Source organism: Corythoichthys intestinalis, chromosome 15 (genome assembly GCF_030265065.1).
Source record: "Corythoichthys intestinalis isolate RoL2023-P3 chromosome 15, ASM3026506v1, whole genome shotgun sequence".
Classification (NCBI taxonomy): Eukaryota; Metazoa; Chordata; class Actinopteri; order Syngnathiformes; family Syngnathidae; genus Corythoichthys; species Corythoichthys intestinalis.
In genome coordinates, this window is record NC_080409.1 from 24,104,535 (window position 1) to 24,118,036 (window position 13,502).

The 13,502-nt window shown below is 37.9% G+C and overlaps 1 protein-coding gene across 5 annotated transcripts in view; it reads right to left on the reverse strand.

Annotated features, from left to right (window-relative positions):
- Positions 1 to 13,502, reverse strand: part of LOC130930894 (CAP-Gly domain-containing linker protein 4-like) — a 66,860-nt gene that overhangs the window by 21,719 nt on the left and 31,639 nt on the right. For all 5 annotated transcript variants that reach the window (XM_057859173.1, XM_057859175.1, XM_057859171.1 and 2 more), the window contains exons 10-12: positions 11,844 to 12,038; positions 11,619 to 11,753; positions 1,261 to 1,384 (exon numbers count right to left, since the gene is read on the reverse strand). In XM_057859173.1, coding sequence (XP_057715156.1) covers positions 1,261 to 1,384; positions 11,619 to 11,753; positions 11,844 to 12,038 — 454 coding nt within the window. The remainder of the gene's footprint in view (positions 1 to 1,260; positions 1,385 to 11,618; positions 11,754 to 11,843; positions 12,039 to 13,502) is intronic.

Sequence of the window (13,502 nt, forward strand, 5' to 3'; positions counted from 1 at the left end):
ATCCCAAAAACACACACAGTAGGGGATTGAACTCTCCAAATTGTTCCTAGATATAAAGGCTGAGTTAGGCTTCTGCGGCAGACCTACGCTGCCAAGGCAGACTTTGCATCGCGTCAACGCGTGGAGACGTAACGCAAGTGGACTGTGATTGGTCCGCTCAGACTGTTGTTTCCGGTTCAGCGCGAAATCACCGCCATTTTCAAACATTGTTGTGCTACACGAAAAAATGGACCAAACCAACGAGAGTATCATCAAAGAGCTCCGCAAGTACGACAACCTCTACAATGTCTCGTCAAGACATTATAAAGATTGCCAAATGGCAAACAATTCGTGAAGATCCACATTAGAGCGTTCCATCTTACATTGTTTATTTTTTTCCCCATTTGCATTGTGTAACCGAAAGAAAACTAAAGGGAGCCGACAAGCGTCCCCCAAAACCCTTCAAACGTAACGCCACACCCCTCTAGTGGCTTGGCAGTGAATGCCGCAGAACTATCGAATGCTCATTGACGCCGTAGTAGCTTCGCTGTCACCGCAACGCAGGAGCATAACTCAGGCTTAAGTATGGACGTGAAAGGTTTCCATCTCCTTGTAGACTGCAATTGGCGCGCAACCAATTCAGGGTGTGGCATATTGATTTATTTATATAAAATGACATATCGTGATAGATTTTATTTCCCATATCGCACAGCACTAGTTTCTAATAACAATCAATGCTTGACAGCTTGATGCACAAAACAATTGCTTACTAAAATGACAAAACTGTAAACCAGTGAACTTCCATTAAATTCTGAATGTATAGCATAGAAACATATGTTCCGAGTAGATGTACACAGATCAAAACGCTTACCATATGGTCCAACTTAAATATAACTATAGAATCAGTCAACATGACAGAATTATTTTGCTCTATTATTTTGTTCGAAGCAACAACATTGTGGCTTAAACATTTACAAATTAAAGTCAAGGTTTGTCAATGCAGGCTCATTGGCTTCCACAATAAATGCAGGAATCATGGTGAGAGAAGGCCTTGGGCATCTCGACTCATACCTCTGACTCTTGTTAATTACAAGCATAGAGGGGACTCTTTGCCACACAGGGCAAAATCATTATGTCAACACTAGCACAAATGATACTGTCAAAGGGACTCATTAGTGGCAAATGTATTGATGAAGCAGACCACAGGGTATTCACGAGTTGAACATCGTTAAATCCAACAAAGGTTTATATTCTCATACAACTTTACGAATGAGTGCTCACCGTTGAACACGAGATGGAGGAGCAAATACACCATGTCTTGGTGAGCAGTTGAAGTATCTCACACCCCCCACTGATCCATCGTTCTTCCCACTTGGTGTATCCAGTGCGATGCCTAACCAGTGCCCTGGAAGAAGAGACACGCTGTAAAGTGGATCATTAACAAGAAACAGTAAATTTTTGGGTACTGGAATTGAAAATAAATTATTTTCATTTCTTCATTGTATGACAAAGAACATTTTTTCCCAAGGTGCCATTTGACAGCCCTGCCAGTCAAATTAGATTAGACATGTACTTAGAGGTGTGCAAATTTCTGATTCTTAGATTATTCGAGATTCGGCCGTGGAAGATTCGTGAACGATTCACAAACATCCAAACTCCGATTATTGAAATATGCGAAGTAAAGCGGAAGTACACAACACTCAGCGCGCCGCGCGGTCTTCGGGAAGGAACGGAGCGAGAGTAGCTAAACATCATGCTTCCCATTACCCGGCCCCTCGGGTAATGCCAATGCTCAACTCACGGCTCTAGCTCAACTCATGCAACGAGATAAAAAAAAAACACAACAACATACCTGACTGCTGCCGAAAAGCTGCTGCAAAGTACATCCATATGTTACGGTGGATATCATTTATATAGGACTAGATGCAATATAGATTTGGTAGTGTTAGCAGCACATCTACAAAAAGCTAGATGCGGACGTTATAAACGGCCGCCATCTTAAAGCAGTACACTTCCCTGCAAGGCTGTTGTAGCGAACCTTCCAAGCAAACCTAATTAACTTTTTATCTAAAATACTCCTAAATCGGTAAAATATTGACTTGAATCTATCTTTAAAATAGTTTTAAAACTTTCACATGTCGAAAGTAGACAAAAGGGAAATTATGGAATAACGGAAGCAATTTTAACAAATTTATGGGTTGATTCACAACATTAAATTAATTGAATGTAGTTTAAAGCTGCTGATACAGAATGGGGACTGGAGTTTTTTATTTAATGTTATTTTTGTATATTTGTTTACTGCTATATGTTAACTTGATACTGAAATAGTAGTGTGGTTTAGCCTGAGAGTATTTTTGAACAATTTTGGAACTAATGTAAAAAACATAAAAAAAAAAAAAAGAGAGAAAAAAAAAAGGAGGGGGGTCCATCAATAATCGTTTTATGATCGAATCGGAGCCTCTGAATCGTAATCGTAATCGAATCGTTAGGTGCCCAAAGATTCCCAGCTCTACATGTACTGCGGTCAATGGCAGTGAAACATGATCACTCAATGCCAGCCATGAAATATGACTGTCATTGGCAGTGAATTAGTTAATCCCTTGATGCCAGAGTTTACATTTCACAAATATACATAAAGCATTAGAGGAATACATACGTGCATAAAATATCTTTTTAAAAAATAATACAAATTCAGTATAGCCAGTATAGCCGTTATAGCCAGTTTTGAGTATCATAAAATTGGATGGATGGATGGATGGATGGATGGATGGAGTGCTGCAACGATTAATCGATTAACTCAAGTATTCGTTTAGAAAATATGATTCGAAGTACATTTTTCTGTTTCGAGTATTCGTTTAATTAAAGTGGTGTTGTAATTTTTTATTTTGAAAGTGTTTCCATTCAGTTTTATCGATTTGGGTGGATACACTGCCCTCTACTCTGCCTTATTTCACATGGCTGAATCCAGCTGCTCCATGTTAAGACCAACATATGCCTAGTTTTTGTTTGCGCAAATGTTTTCTATTTTTTGTGGGAATATGTGTCTGAACCATTTGTTAAGAGCATTGTAAAAAATAAAAAATAAAAAGTTAGCGTTTTATAGCATTTAAGATAGCAGACATTTGCTATATAATTCAGCCCATTGTTTTTTTGTTGACATAGATCCTTATTTATTTATCTATTTATTTATTTATTTTATATCGTTTGAGGCTCAGCTCAGGTATTTTAATTTTTCGTGTTCCTCATCCGATTACTCGATTATTCGAACTAAATAGTTCATCGATTAATTGACTACTAAAATAATCGATAGCTGCAGCCCTAGATGGATAGATGGATGGATGGATGGACGGACGGACGGACGGACGGACGGATGAACCTCTGCCAATTATAGCCAGCTCACACCATATGTAGTTTTACTCTTGTATACGTGCAGCAATCAATAAATAATGATTTTGGCGTCTCGTCGCCACAATTCGATCTCAAGTTGTACACAGTGGCACAGTTTATGTGCAATCCTCAACATGTCTGCCCGACTTGTTTGAAAAAACTCCCAATATGGAAGGCAGTAATGTTTTATTCTCTGAACCTGCCGCCAGTCACTCACCGGGCTCATAAACACGAACAATTGACACTCACATTTCCACCTTGCTGTGAGGCACACATACTAATCACACGTGCCGCTGTGCCGCCGTGCCGCCGGATAAAGTTATAAGTAATTGAAGCATGACTCACAATCGAATGGGCCACAAGTATTCAGTTTAAACTAAAAAGATTGACATTCTTTAAACGGGGAGGTTAAAAAATAACTTTGTGACATCTGAAATGAAACAACTGTAAATACAACTGGTCAAGGCATGTATGTACCTAATGTCAAGCCCGTCGACAGCGGGGGGGCAACCGAGTATGTTGTCCCGGGCCTCAGGACCATAGGGGCCCTGAACGACCCTTCATTTATTTTACTTTACATACATTTTTTATTTAAATCATTGTCTAATTAAATTATATGTTATACTCGATACATACTTAACTTGAACATATTAAATATTCCAAATATAGTTTTTTTCCTTTTTTTCACAAGAACCCCGCACCTGCGCAGAAAAGAAAAGAAAAAGAGATGAAGATCATAGAGGTAGAAGAGAAAAAATTACGTTTTTAAAAGGGAGACAAGAAGCCAGAGAATTAGGGCTAGAGTTGGCTGTCGGTAAGTGAACAACAGCCGCTAACACTGAACGGTTTACATTCGCGATCACCGTGACCAACGCCCGATTCGAGTCTGTCACCGCCCGCTTGTAGCCTATTGAGCTGCGGTATGACAAGATATGCTGCTCGCGTCGAGCCGAGGAAAGAGAAGGTGATGGGAGATCAGGGATATATGTTAGTCTGTGGTAAGCAGGTGGGCGAGGCTCAACAGACTCGGGTCCGGCGGCTGGATTTATCTTGGATTTCCAACCTACTGTGTACTATAGCAAACGCTAATCTGAATCTATCGCTGAAACAGCACAAACGAACCTGTTAACAATCTAGCCATGCTCGCCACTGAGCGTGAGCTTGCTGAAAAACTAGTTTTCACTGATGTTATAAATGACTTTGCTGTCAAAACATCTAGGCGCACCACTGTTTGAGGGCTTGATAACCCCAGGGATGTGGAAGGGGCAGGCACAGGATGTTTAGTTATACTGTTTTGTTGCTTAGCAGGCAGGCATAGCACTCTCAGTTGTATTGTGTTGTAGCCTACAGGGGATAATAGATGGAAATTGTTTCTTTATATTGTGCCACATCACACTATGGTCTGTTAAATTTAACTGTCCATCTCAAATTAAATAATTTGAAAATTTACACTGTCGTTGCTTGCAAAGCGTTAAAAGTACTGCGTATGTTGCAGAGACAAGCCGGTGGCAGGGGTGTGGTGTGGTTGGGGGCCCTATAATGGTCTCTAGTCCCCGGTCCCCTGCAAGTCTATTGACAGCCTTACCTAATATGCTTCACTTGTCTTGGGTTTTACTAGGTAAATTCATATTTACTTACTGCCTTATTAAATGGGAGTTTGAGGATGTAGTTGTTTTCGTTAACAACAGAAAAACTGAATCTGCCAAAGAGGTGGGTTTGAAATGTTAAGTTTGTTAACTATTCTGAATCCATGTATTTCTCCACTAATACTGGCAGAAAAAAGTAAAATGCTGAAGTTCAGTCTATGCCAGGCAATTCAATGTGGCACAGGAAGTGTAGGTAAGTGAGTGACCTATGCCATAATCACAGATACAGTGTATCACAAAAGTGAGTACACCTTTCACATTTCTGCAGATATTTAAGTATATCTTTTCATGGGACAACACTGACAAAATGACACTGACACAATGAAAAGTAGTCTGTGTGCAGCTTATATAATAGAGCTAATTTATTTTCACCTCAAAATAACTCAAAATATAGCCATTAACACCTAAACCCCTGGCAACAAAAGTGAGTACACCCCTTAGAAACTACGTACATCCCTAAATGTCCAAATTGAGTACTGCTTCTCATTTTCCCTCCAAAATGTCATGTGACTCGTTACAGGAGTGCTGTCAGTATAGCTGCAGAGATTGAAGAGATGGGGGGTCAGCCTGTTAGTGCTCGGACCATACGCCACACTCTACATCAAATTGGTGTGCATGGCTGTCACCCCAGGACGAAGCCTCTTCTCAAGATGGTACACAAGAAAACCCGCAAACTGTTTGCTGAAGACATGTCAACAAAGCACATGGATTACTGGAACCATGTCCTATGGTCTGATGAGACGGGCGTGCAATTTGAGTAACTGTCGACTAAAACTGGACGAAATTTGTATGAGGTTTCGTCGGCTAAAACTACACGAAGACGAAAACGTTTCGAAATGACTAACACATGACAAAGACTAATAAGTATTCTCATCCAAAAGACTAAGACTAAGACAGATATTAAAACAGGGGTGGGCAAACCGGTCCTCGAGGGCCGCAGTGGGTCCTGGTCTTTGTTCCAACTGACCCAGCACAGATAGTATAACCAATGAGGTTTCAGCAGAAATGAGAAGCACCTGACTGCAATCGACTGACTGCACTTGTAAAACAGCAGATTGGTGAAAATGTGTCCTCTTAGTAGCACCCACTGCGGCCCTTTGTGGAATAGTTTGCCCACCCCTGTCTACCAAAAACAACACTGGTGGGTTCAAATAATTGGTGTAGTTGGTCCAAAATTTGAAGTTGTGTATTCAATTTAGACGTCAACAAAAATCATTGTAATCTGTATACTGGCTTGGGGCAAAATATATATAAAGTGATGATGACGATGGCTGCTTTATGAATCTATGTATTTTATCCAATTTATAAGCATATCCATTTATAAACATAAGCAGAACATTTACTAGCATACAATGTAAATTGACTTGTGGAGTCAATAGTCATAATTCTACTTGTTTTCACTGCAATACTCATAAATACTTTGACAGCTCCATTGTGCATCATCGCCAACAACCTGCTCAAGCATTGTGCATTTATACTGTAATTAAAAGGGTAAAAAAATCTGGTCGCATCGGCTCGATTAAATAAAAAGTGGTACTTGCCCTATGTCTAACTTTAACAATAAAAGCCCCCCCCCCCCCATTTAGGAACAGAGAGGAGAATGTTCTTGATATCCTCGACAATTACAAATAGTGCCACGACACATTTGAAAATTTCTGAATGTATCATACTTCCCTCTTTGTGATCAAATCAGAAGAAGAGGCAAAATGTCCATTGAAGCATAAAATCACAGTGCAAAAACTAGTTCTTTACAATGAACTCAATCATATTGTTGTACTAGTATAATTTTGTTTTATACGAATGTTGTTGTTTAGTTTTATAAACCACAATATTGTGAAGCACATATTTAACTGTTTGGTCAGATTATTGAAATCTATTCATTTCATTAGGGAACAATGAAGCAAGTGATTTGAGTTAAGACTGTGTCCACAGAACAAATGACACTTCAAGTCAAGATACCATTCTATAGGGGAAAAATAAACATTAATTCATCATGATGAATATCTAATTAATTAGTGAGATGGCAAGAGATTACCAATTCTAGCTTCCCAAGATAAACTTTATATAAAGAAAGATATGAAATTTACTTTCGAGGGAGTATAGCCCCATAAACAGTCCTCAGTGTTCTGGGACCAAAGTGGCAGAGCAATGTTTCAAAAACAAAGCCAGACATCATTTTTAGAAAATGTTCCTTGTGACAGATGTGTCCGTCTTTTTTATAGATGTCTGTACTTGGGCTAAATGACTTTATTGGGAAAAAATTTACACTTGGTTCTCCAGGTCTCTGTTGGTTTCAGATTTTAAGAAACAGTCTACACAAAAGCTTTATTTCCCAAGTGTCTTGTGTTTACTCTAAAATGAGGTTATCCTCAACCTATTACTGTAGATTAAAGGATCAATGCAGTCAACTGGATTTAATTTTGTGTATACTACTGTATACAAAATACAGTAAAGAGTAAAGATTCAATTTTTTGTTTTGCACTTTTTGCACCTGACAACATTTTGCCCGTCATCTACATTCAGATCGAACTGAAAAATAGTTTTGCATCGCATTTGTCAACAGAGGATGCTTATAGAGTCGTACTTAAACATTGGCAATTGACTTCTTGGTTCACAGTTGCTCAAAAGTAGAGGTACACCGGGCTTAGTCCTTGTACTGAGAGCCGCTAGTCTTGTAGAGCTCAGGGTGCCCACACAACATAATTTTTGCCTTTTTTCTCCAAAGCACGGACATGTGTGTGACACTGCACGAGGTTCTAAGCACGGACTGCTTCCATTTTATATATATAATCACGTCACGCTAATGGCTTGTTTTGCATTTTTTTCCCTGAACATACTAAAACAAAAGTATGCCCCAAAAAAATGATACAGAATTTCTCTTCGGTGCAGGCTCCTTACAATAAATCGTCTGTGGGTGCCGCTTCTGCATAGCGGAGTGAGGGGACCAGTCGGAATTATTTAATTTTTATTTTTGTTATTATTTCTGCTTCTTCTGCTCATGTTCCGAGAAAGGCTTTAACACTTGATAGCCTTTCGTACAACCACAAAATCAGTAGAGTAATTAGTAATAAGAGAGGAGAAATCAAAATACCTGACAGAGTAATTTTACCTACACTGTAAAAGATGATAAATTGACTTTATAAAGAACAAATACAAACTTGCTGCCTTAGAAAATGTAATTTATGTTACTTACATTAATTAGATGTTATTTACCTCATTATTTCAAGATTTGAGGACTCAAAATAACTTTAATAATTGGATTATATTAAACTGAGTTTTCAGTGCTCAAATGAATTTAAGTTAGTAACTTACAGTAACAGTAACTTAAATACTTCGAGTTTGCAGTACTCAAAATAACTTGAAAGAATTAGATTACAGTAACTTATTTATTGTGAGTTTTTGGTAATGAAGTGATAACTTAGTGAGCTTTAGTGCTGCTCATTCATCATATGTAGGTGAACTTCATTTATTTTTTTGGGAATTCTAAAATATAAACAACACATACTAATTTATTTAATGGACACATTTTCAAACAGTAATGACCATACCACCAAATAAATGAAGGGCGATAACTCAACAATGAATTTATGAATGTTGTGTTCATGCTTGGTTTGACATGAACAATCAGTAGTATAACCTAATATAGTATAAGTATAGCCAGAGCTGTCTTCAACACCTTCACCTACTTCACATCAATTTGTAAGTAAATATTGTGGCGAGTAACGTGGAGAAGAATGACAGAGACAGGCTTTTGTTTTTAACACTTGCTGTTCTTTTTGGCCCTTTCATCGCACAACACCAAAATACAACACACTTTATTGAACAGAACACACATGACATAAACAACAGCAATCACTAGTATCTGTCATGGTTGCCACAACTACCCATCATCCATTGCGGTGGAACAGATAAATAACAGTCCCTACAATATTTTACTCTTTTATAAACTGTCGCGTAGCCTTGTTGTGTACGCGACAGTTTATAAAACAGTAAAATATTTACTTACCAAATCCATGTAAAATAAGTAAAGTACGTGAAGGTGCTGAACAGAGCTCTGGTTGATTGCGCGGTGCCAATAAAACAATATATGCATGTAGGAGAATCACCGATGACGCATGCAATCAATAATGTTGACTATGTTTTCAGGATAAAGTTTTTAAAAATTACCATTGCATGTTGATAAAAAGAGTATGAACAGCAACATTAGTAATTCAGCTGCTTTGCAGAGAATAGGCTGCCTGGGCGAGCAAGTCGGAGGGATATCACATTGGTCTTTTCAGGGCTGATTTTTTTGTTGTTGTTGTTAATATGTTTGGTGCGGCAATGTTTTGGCTGCTTTGGATTTTTTAACATTAAGCTGCATTTTGAATTTATTTGACTACATTAGATCTGTTAATATCACTTTTTATTGGCATGCTAGGAGGGGACTATTGACTTGCATTAGCTTAGCCACCCTGGAGCCCTGGAAATAATAAAAAACTAACAAACTATATGGAATTTTTTAAAGTCAACTCCACAGAATAATTAAACCCGCCCTCACTCGAAGATTAAGCCTACTGTCAAAAATCCTGAACTTCCACTTAAAGTACCGTAGTATATTTGCATTTACAGTGTAGGGTAAGAATTTCACAGCTTGATTAATTATGATTAATTCCACAGCCCCAAATATCATGTTTATGAATATCATTTCTATGATATGCAATTTAAGATTTCTGGCTTCAAAAGAATAGGGAATGAACTCAAAAGTTTTCTTTATATAAGATTGAGGGGGCGGGGGAATTTAACCAAAGCTAAATTGTTGATTCTTCATGACATCCTTTTGGCTAGAACAAAGAGATTCTAAATAAACTAACTAAAAAGGGCAGACCTAATTTATTGATGGCATACTGAATATTTCAAATAGCCTTGAATGCTTTATTTTTTGTTGTTGTTTTTAACTACCTTATTTATGGATTGTTAACAAACCCTGATCCTTTGTGTAACTGAGTATTTTTCTTCCGTTAGAACACCATATTTCTTGAATTGTCCACTTTCAGTCTAGCGTTATACAAATTTGACAAACAGCTATACCACGGACTTGTTCGGCATGTAGTATTCCACAAGTATGCATGATATACCCGACATATACTTTTTGGACTATAAACTACAACTATGTACTAAGTACTATGTCTACAACTTTTCCCCAGTTTTGTGTGATAATGAATCTTTTTTTTAAAGACTGATCAGCTGCATGTCTTTCCGTGCATGAGCGTCTGCAGCTTACAGGTATATGTCAACAAATAAAGTTTTGGTATAATTTGGAGGGTGCGCCTAATAGTCCAAAAATTACAGACCACTGGTGCTAATTATTAAAATGTAATTTTTCCAAATTTGTAATGAAAAAAATAAAAAATACAAGATCTGATTCATCAAATCAAAATTATTTAAGTAATCATTATTTGTGCATGATAGAGTTCGATTTATTTGTCATGACTTGGTCCCAAAATGAGTATACGAGCGCTTCGACACACAATCTTTTCGACATCCAACGTAAAATTTGACTCGCCATTTGTTTCTACAACCGACGACATGCTCTAAATACGACGATTTATGGCAGTTTCTTTGTTTTCCCACAAGACGGACGCACGGTAGATTTTCTTGTGAGAGAAATCAACATGGGTTCCAACAATGTTAGTGCAGGTGGTGAAAAAAAGGGAAAAGGTGATGCTTACTATTTCAATGATGATGAAAATTATAGAAAAATATGACGGTGGTGTGTGCATCCGTGAACTGGCTCGACAATACGGCCGCAGAATATCTACTCTCGAAGGTCCTCCTCCGACCTCCATTCACCAGGCTTTATAAGTTAAGGAGACTATTATTATTGTGGTAACATCTCCAAGGAAATCGACAGTTTTGGCCGGTTTCTAATCATTTATTCCATCAACTTGTGCAACACAACATGCCTACTGTCCGCCGCAGCTGAACAAAGTAACAAAGTGAAAGTAAAAAGTCCTATCTCACTCTGTCAAGTCAGCCACGCAATGCGAACACATTCGCCACATTAGAACCCGATTCGTTACATTATTACAGGTATTATTATTATTATTATAATTACTGTCATTATTACTATTTTTCTTCATAATTTACTTGTTTTGCTCTGTGTAATTGTTATTTGGAATAGTGCCGGCAATATTTATTAAGGATTTTAAGGCTGTGGAACGAATTAATGGAAAAATAATTTATTCTTTTGGGAAAATCCTGCTCGACATATGACCATTTCGACTTACAAACAAGGTCCTGGAACGTATTAATTTCGTATGTAGACGTACCACTGTATATGATTCGATTGAGAGGTGGTGTTTTGTTTATACTGTACTGTAGCCAGTCAAGCCGTGTGGTGAATTGTTGGGCTGTCAACAAATGCAAACAGTCCTCAAAGTGAGAGCTTTTGACCAATGCTTTGGACACGAGGTCACTTCCATCCGTCAAATTTGCTCTTCACCAGCATGACAAGAATGGAAAATATTTTCCTCGCCACACACTGTTTCTTTTTGCCACTGGCAATGTGGCGAATGGGTAGCGTGAACCCTGTACAAGGGAATTGCAGAAAAATATAATACTGACCTGGAGCAAAACTTGTCTTGCCATAGAAATGAACTACACCAGTTCTTTGGCCAACGACCAGCACCCTGTCCCCCGGGCGTACGTCAGTTTCTCCATACATAGAGCTCTTAGCTGAAGGAGTTTGGCTTCGATAGCCTGGTAAAGAAATGGTCAGAATTATTGATCAAACATATTGTAAAACGTTCAATGACTCCATCAATTGATATGTGGTAAAATGAGTACCACCTGCTGTAGCATTTATAGCCATGCCAGCAGAAGAGTAGATGCCGAGGGAAGAAGTGGCTGCGGGACTCTGAGAAATATTTTCCTGTTGTTGCCTGGCAGTTAGACGCTGCCTGTGATGGGGTCGAGGTCGAGGACGTCGTCCATGACGAGATTCCACCGAGGAAGATGAAGAGGAGAGCGACTGGGAAAGACCACCTGTGATCAAATCAACGAGGAATAGATGACAGTTAAGGTAAAGGTCAACAAAAAAGTCAGACATACTCTGCTAGCTCAAAAATGCCGACCATTCTATGGAATTCACAAATTGTTAGCACTGTGCCTGATAGTGGGGTCAGACTACTATTCTGTCAAAAAGTCCATGAGAAAATTGTGCTTCCTTTCTTAACACTATTTGCTCCATCCAGCCTTGCCTTTACAAAACAAGTATTGTTCAATCTTTGAAACATATAGTGTCTGCTGTATCATCATCAATAATATCAATTCTTAGACGTTGCCTCTGATTAAGTTTTTAAGTTTCACTCACCTTCACAGCAATCAATAACGATTAAAACCACTTGGAAGTCAACATATTAAATCTGTGCACTCCACTTCCAATAAGTGGAAAAACACACCAAGAAAACCCAAATCACCATTTGCAATAAATTGATTTCCAATACTACTGCAGACTTTAAATGGAAGTCAGCACCAATACACTAAGAGAAGGAGTTGCTGATTCAGTCTGAGCAGATCAATTCTCTACTGTCTCAAGTGTTCGTTGTAAAGTTGGGATTTCAGAGTAGTATTCAGCACAAAAAAAAAAAAAAGGTTTATAAGCTGTCTGATGTATCAGAAGCATACTGTACATGTACCTAAATACATTTATATAGCGGAAAACACAGAAAAGGCTGAAAAAGCAGTTTCTGCTCTTGCGCCCCTCTTTAAAATAAACTGCTGTATTTTAAGCCAAAATAACTGTTGTGTTTGATAGAACAATATGTCTATATGTTGCTATAGCAGTTTCATGGCGCATTAAGCCCCCAAACTATTTTTAATTTGTCCGTTTTACCCTGGAGACCCCCGTTTACAGACACAGCGCAACCATTTTTCTTTCAACCCAGCCATAAAAAGAAGGTAAGTAATTATATTTATTATTCGAAATGTCTGTCATTTTTGGTTTAGAATCATTAATTTATGTTTAATATTTATCTCAAAAACAACGACTTTATAAAACTATTCACTCGCATATTTTAAACTTTTAAACAAGTTACGTTAGAATGAAAAAAAATAGTGTCTGTAAATAGGTCACGGATATCTACCTCATAACTATCACTTAATTGTATTTTTTTTTAACTGTCGCATTTCCCCCGATATTTTAAATGATAAATAATCATAATAATAAATACAAATTGAAAAAAAAAACTGAAAAAAAAAAAAAAAAAAAACGTTTAAAAGGGTAAATATTTGAAAAAGAAAATCTCGACCACTCCTTGATGTCTGCGATTTCTGCATTGTGACCCTTGTTATATTACTGTGTTTCACCCATAAAATCCCCCAAAAGTCCGGCTGTGGCCATTCACAGCTATGTCTTGACACTCGGTGAGACATGCTACACGGAGTTTTTAGAGCGAAACAAGGTAAGTACGCGATAATATCTCGTTAAAATCATGGTGTTTTTAATTA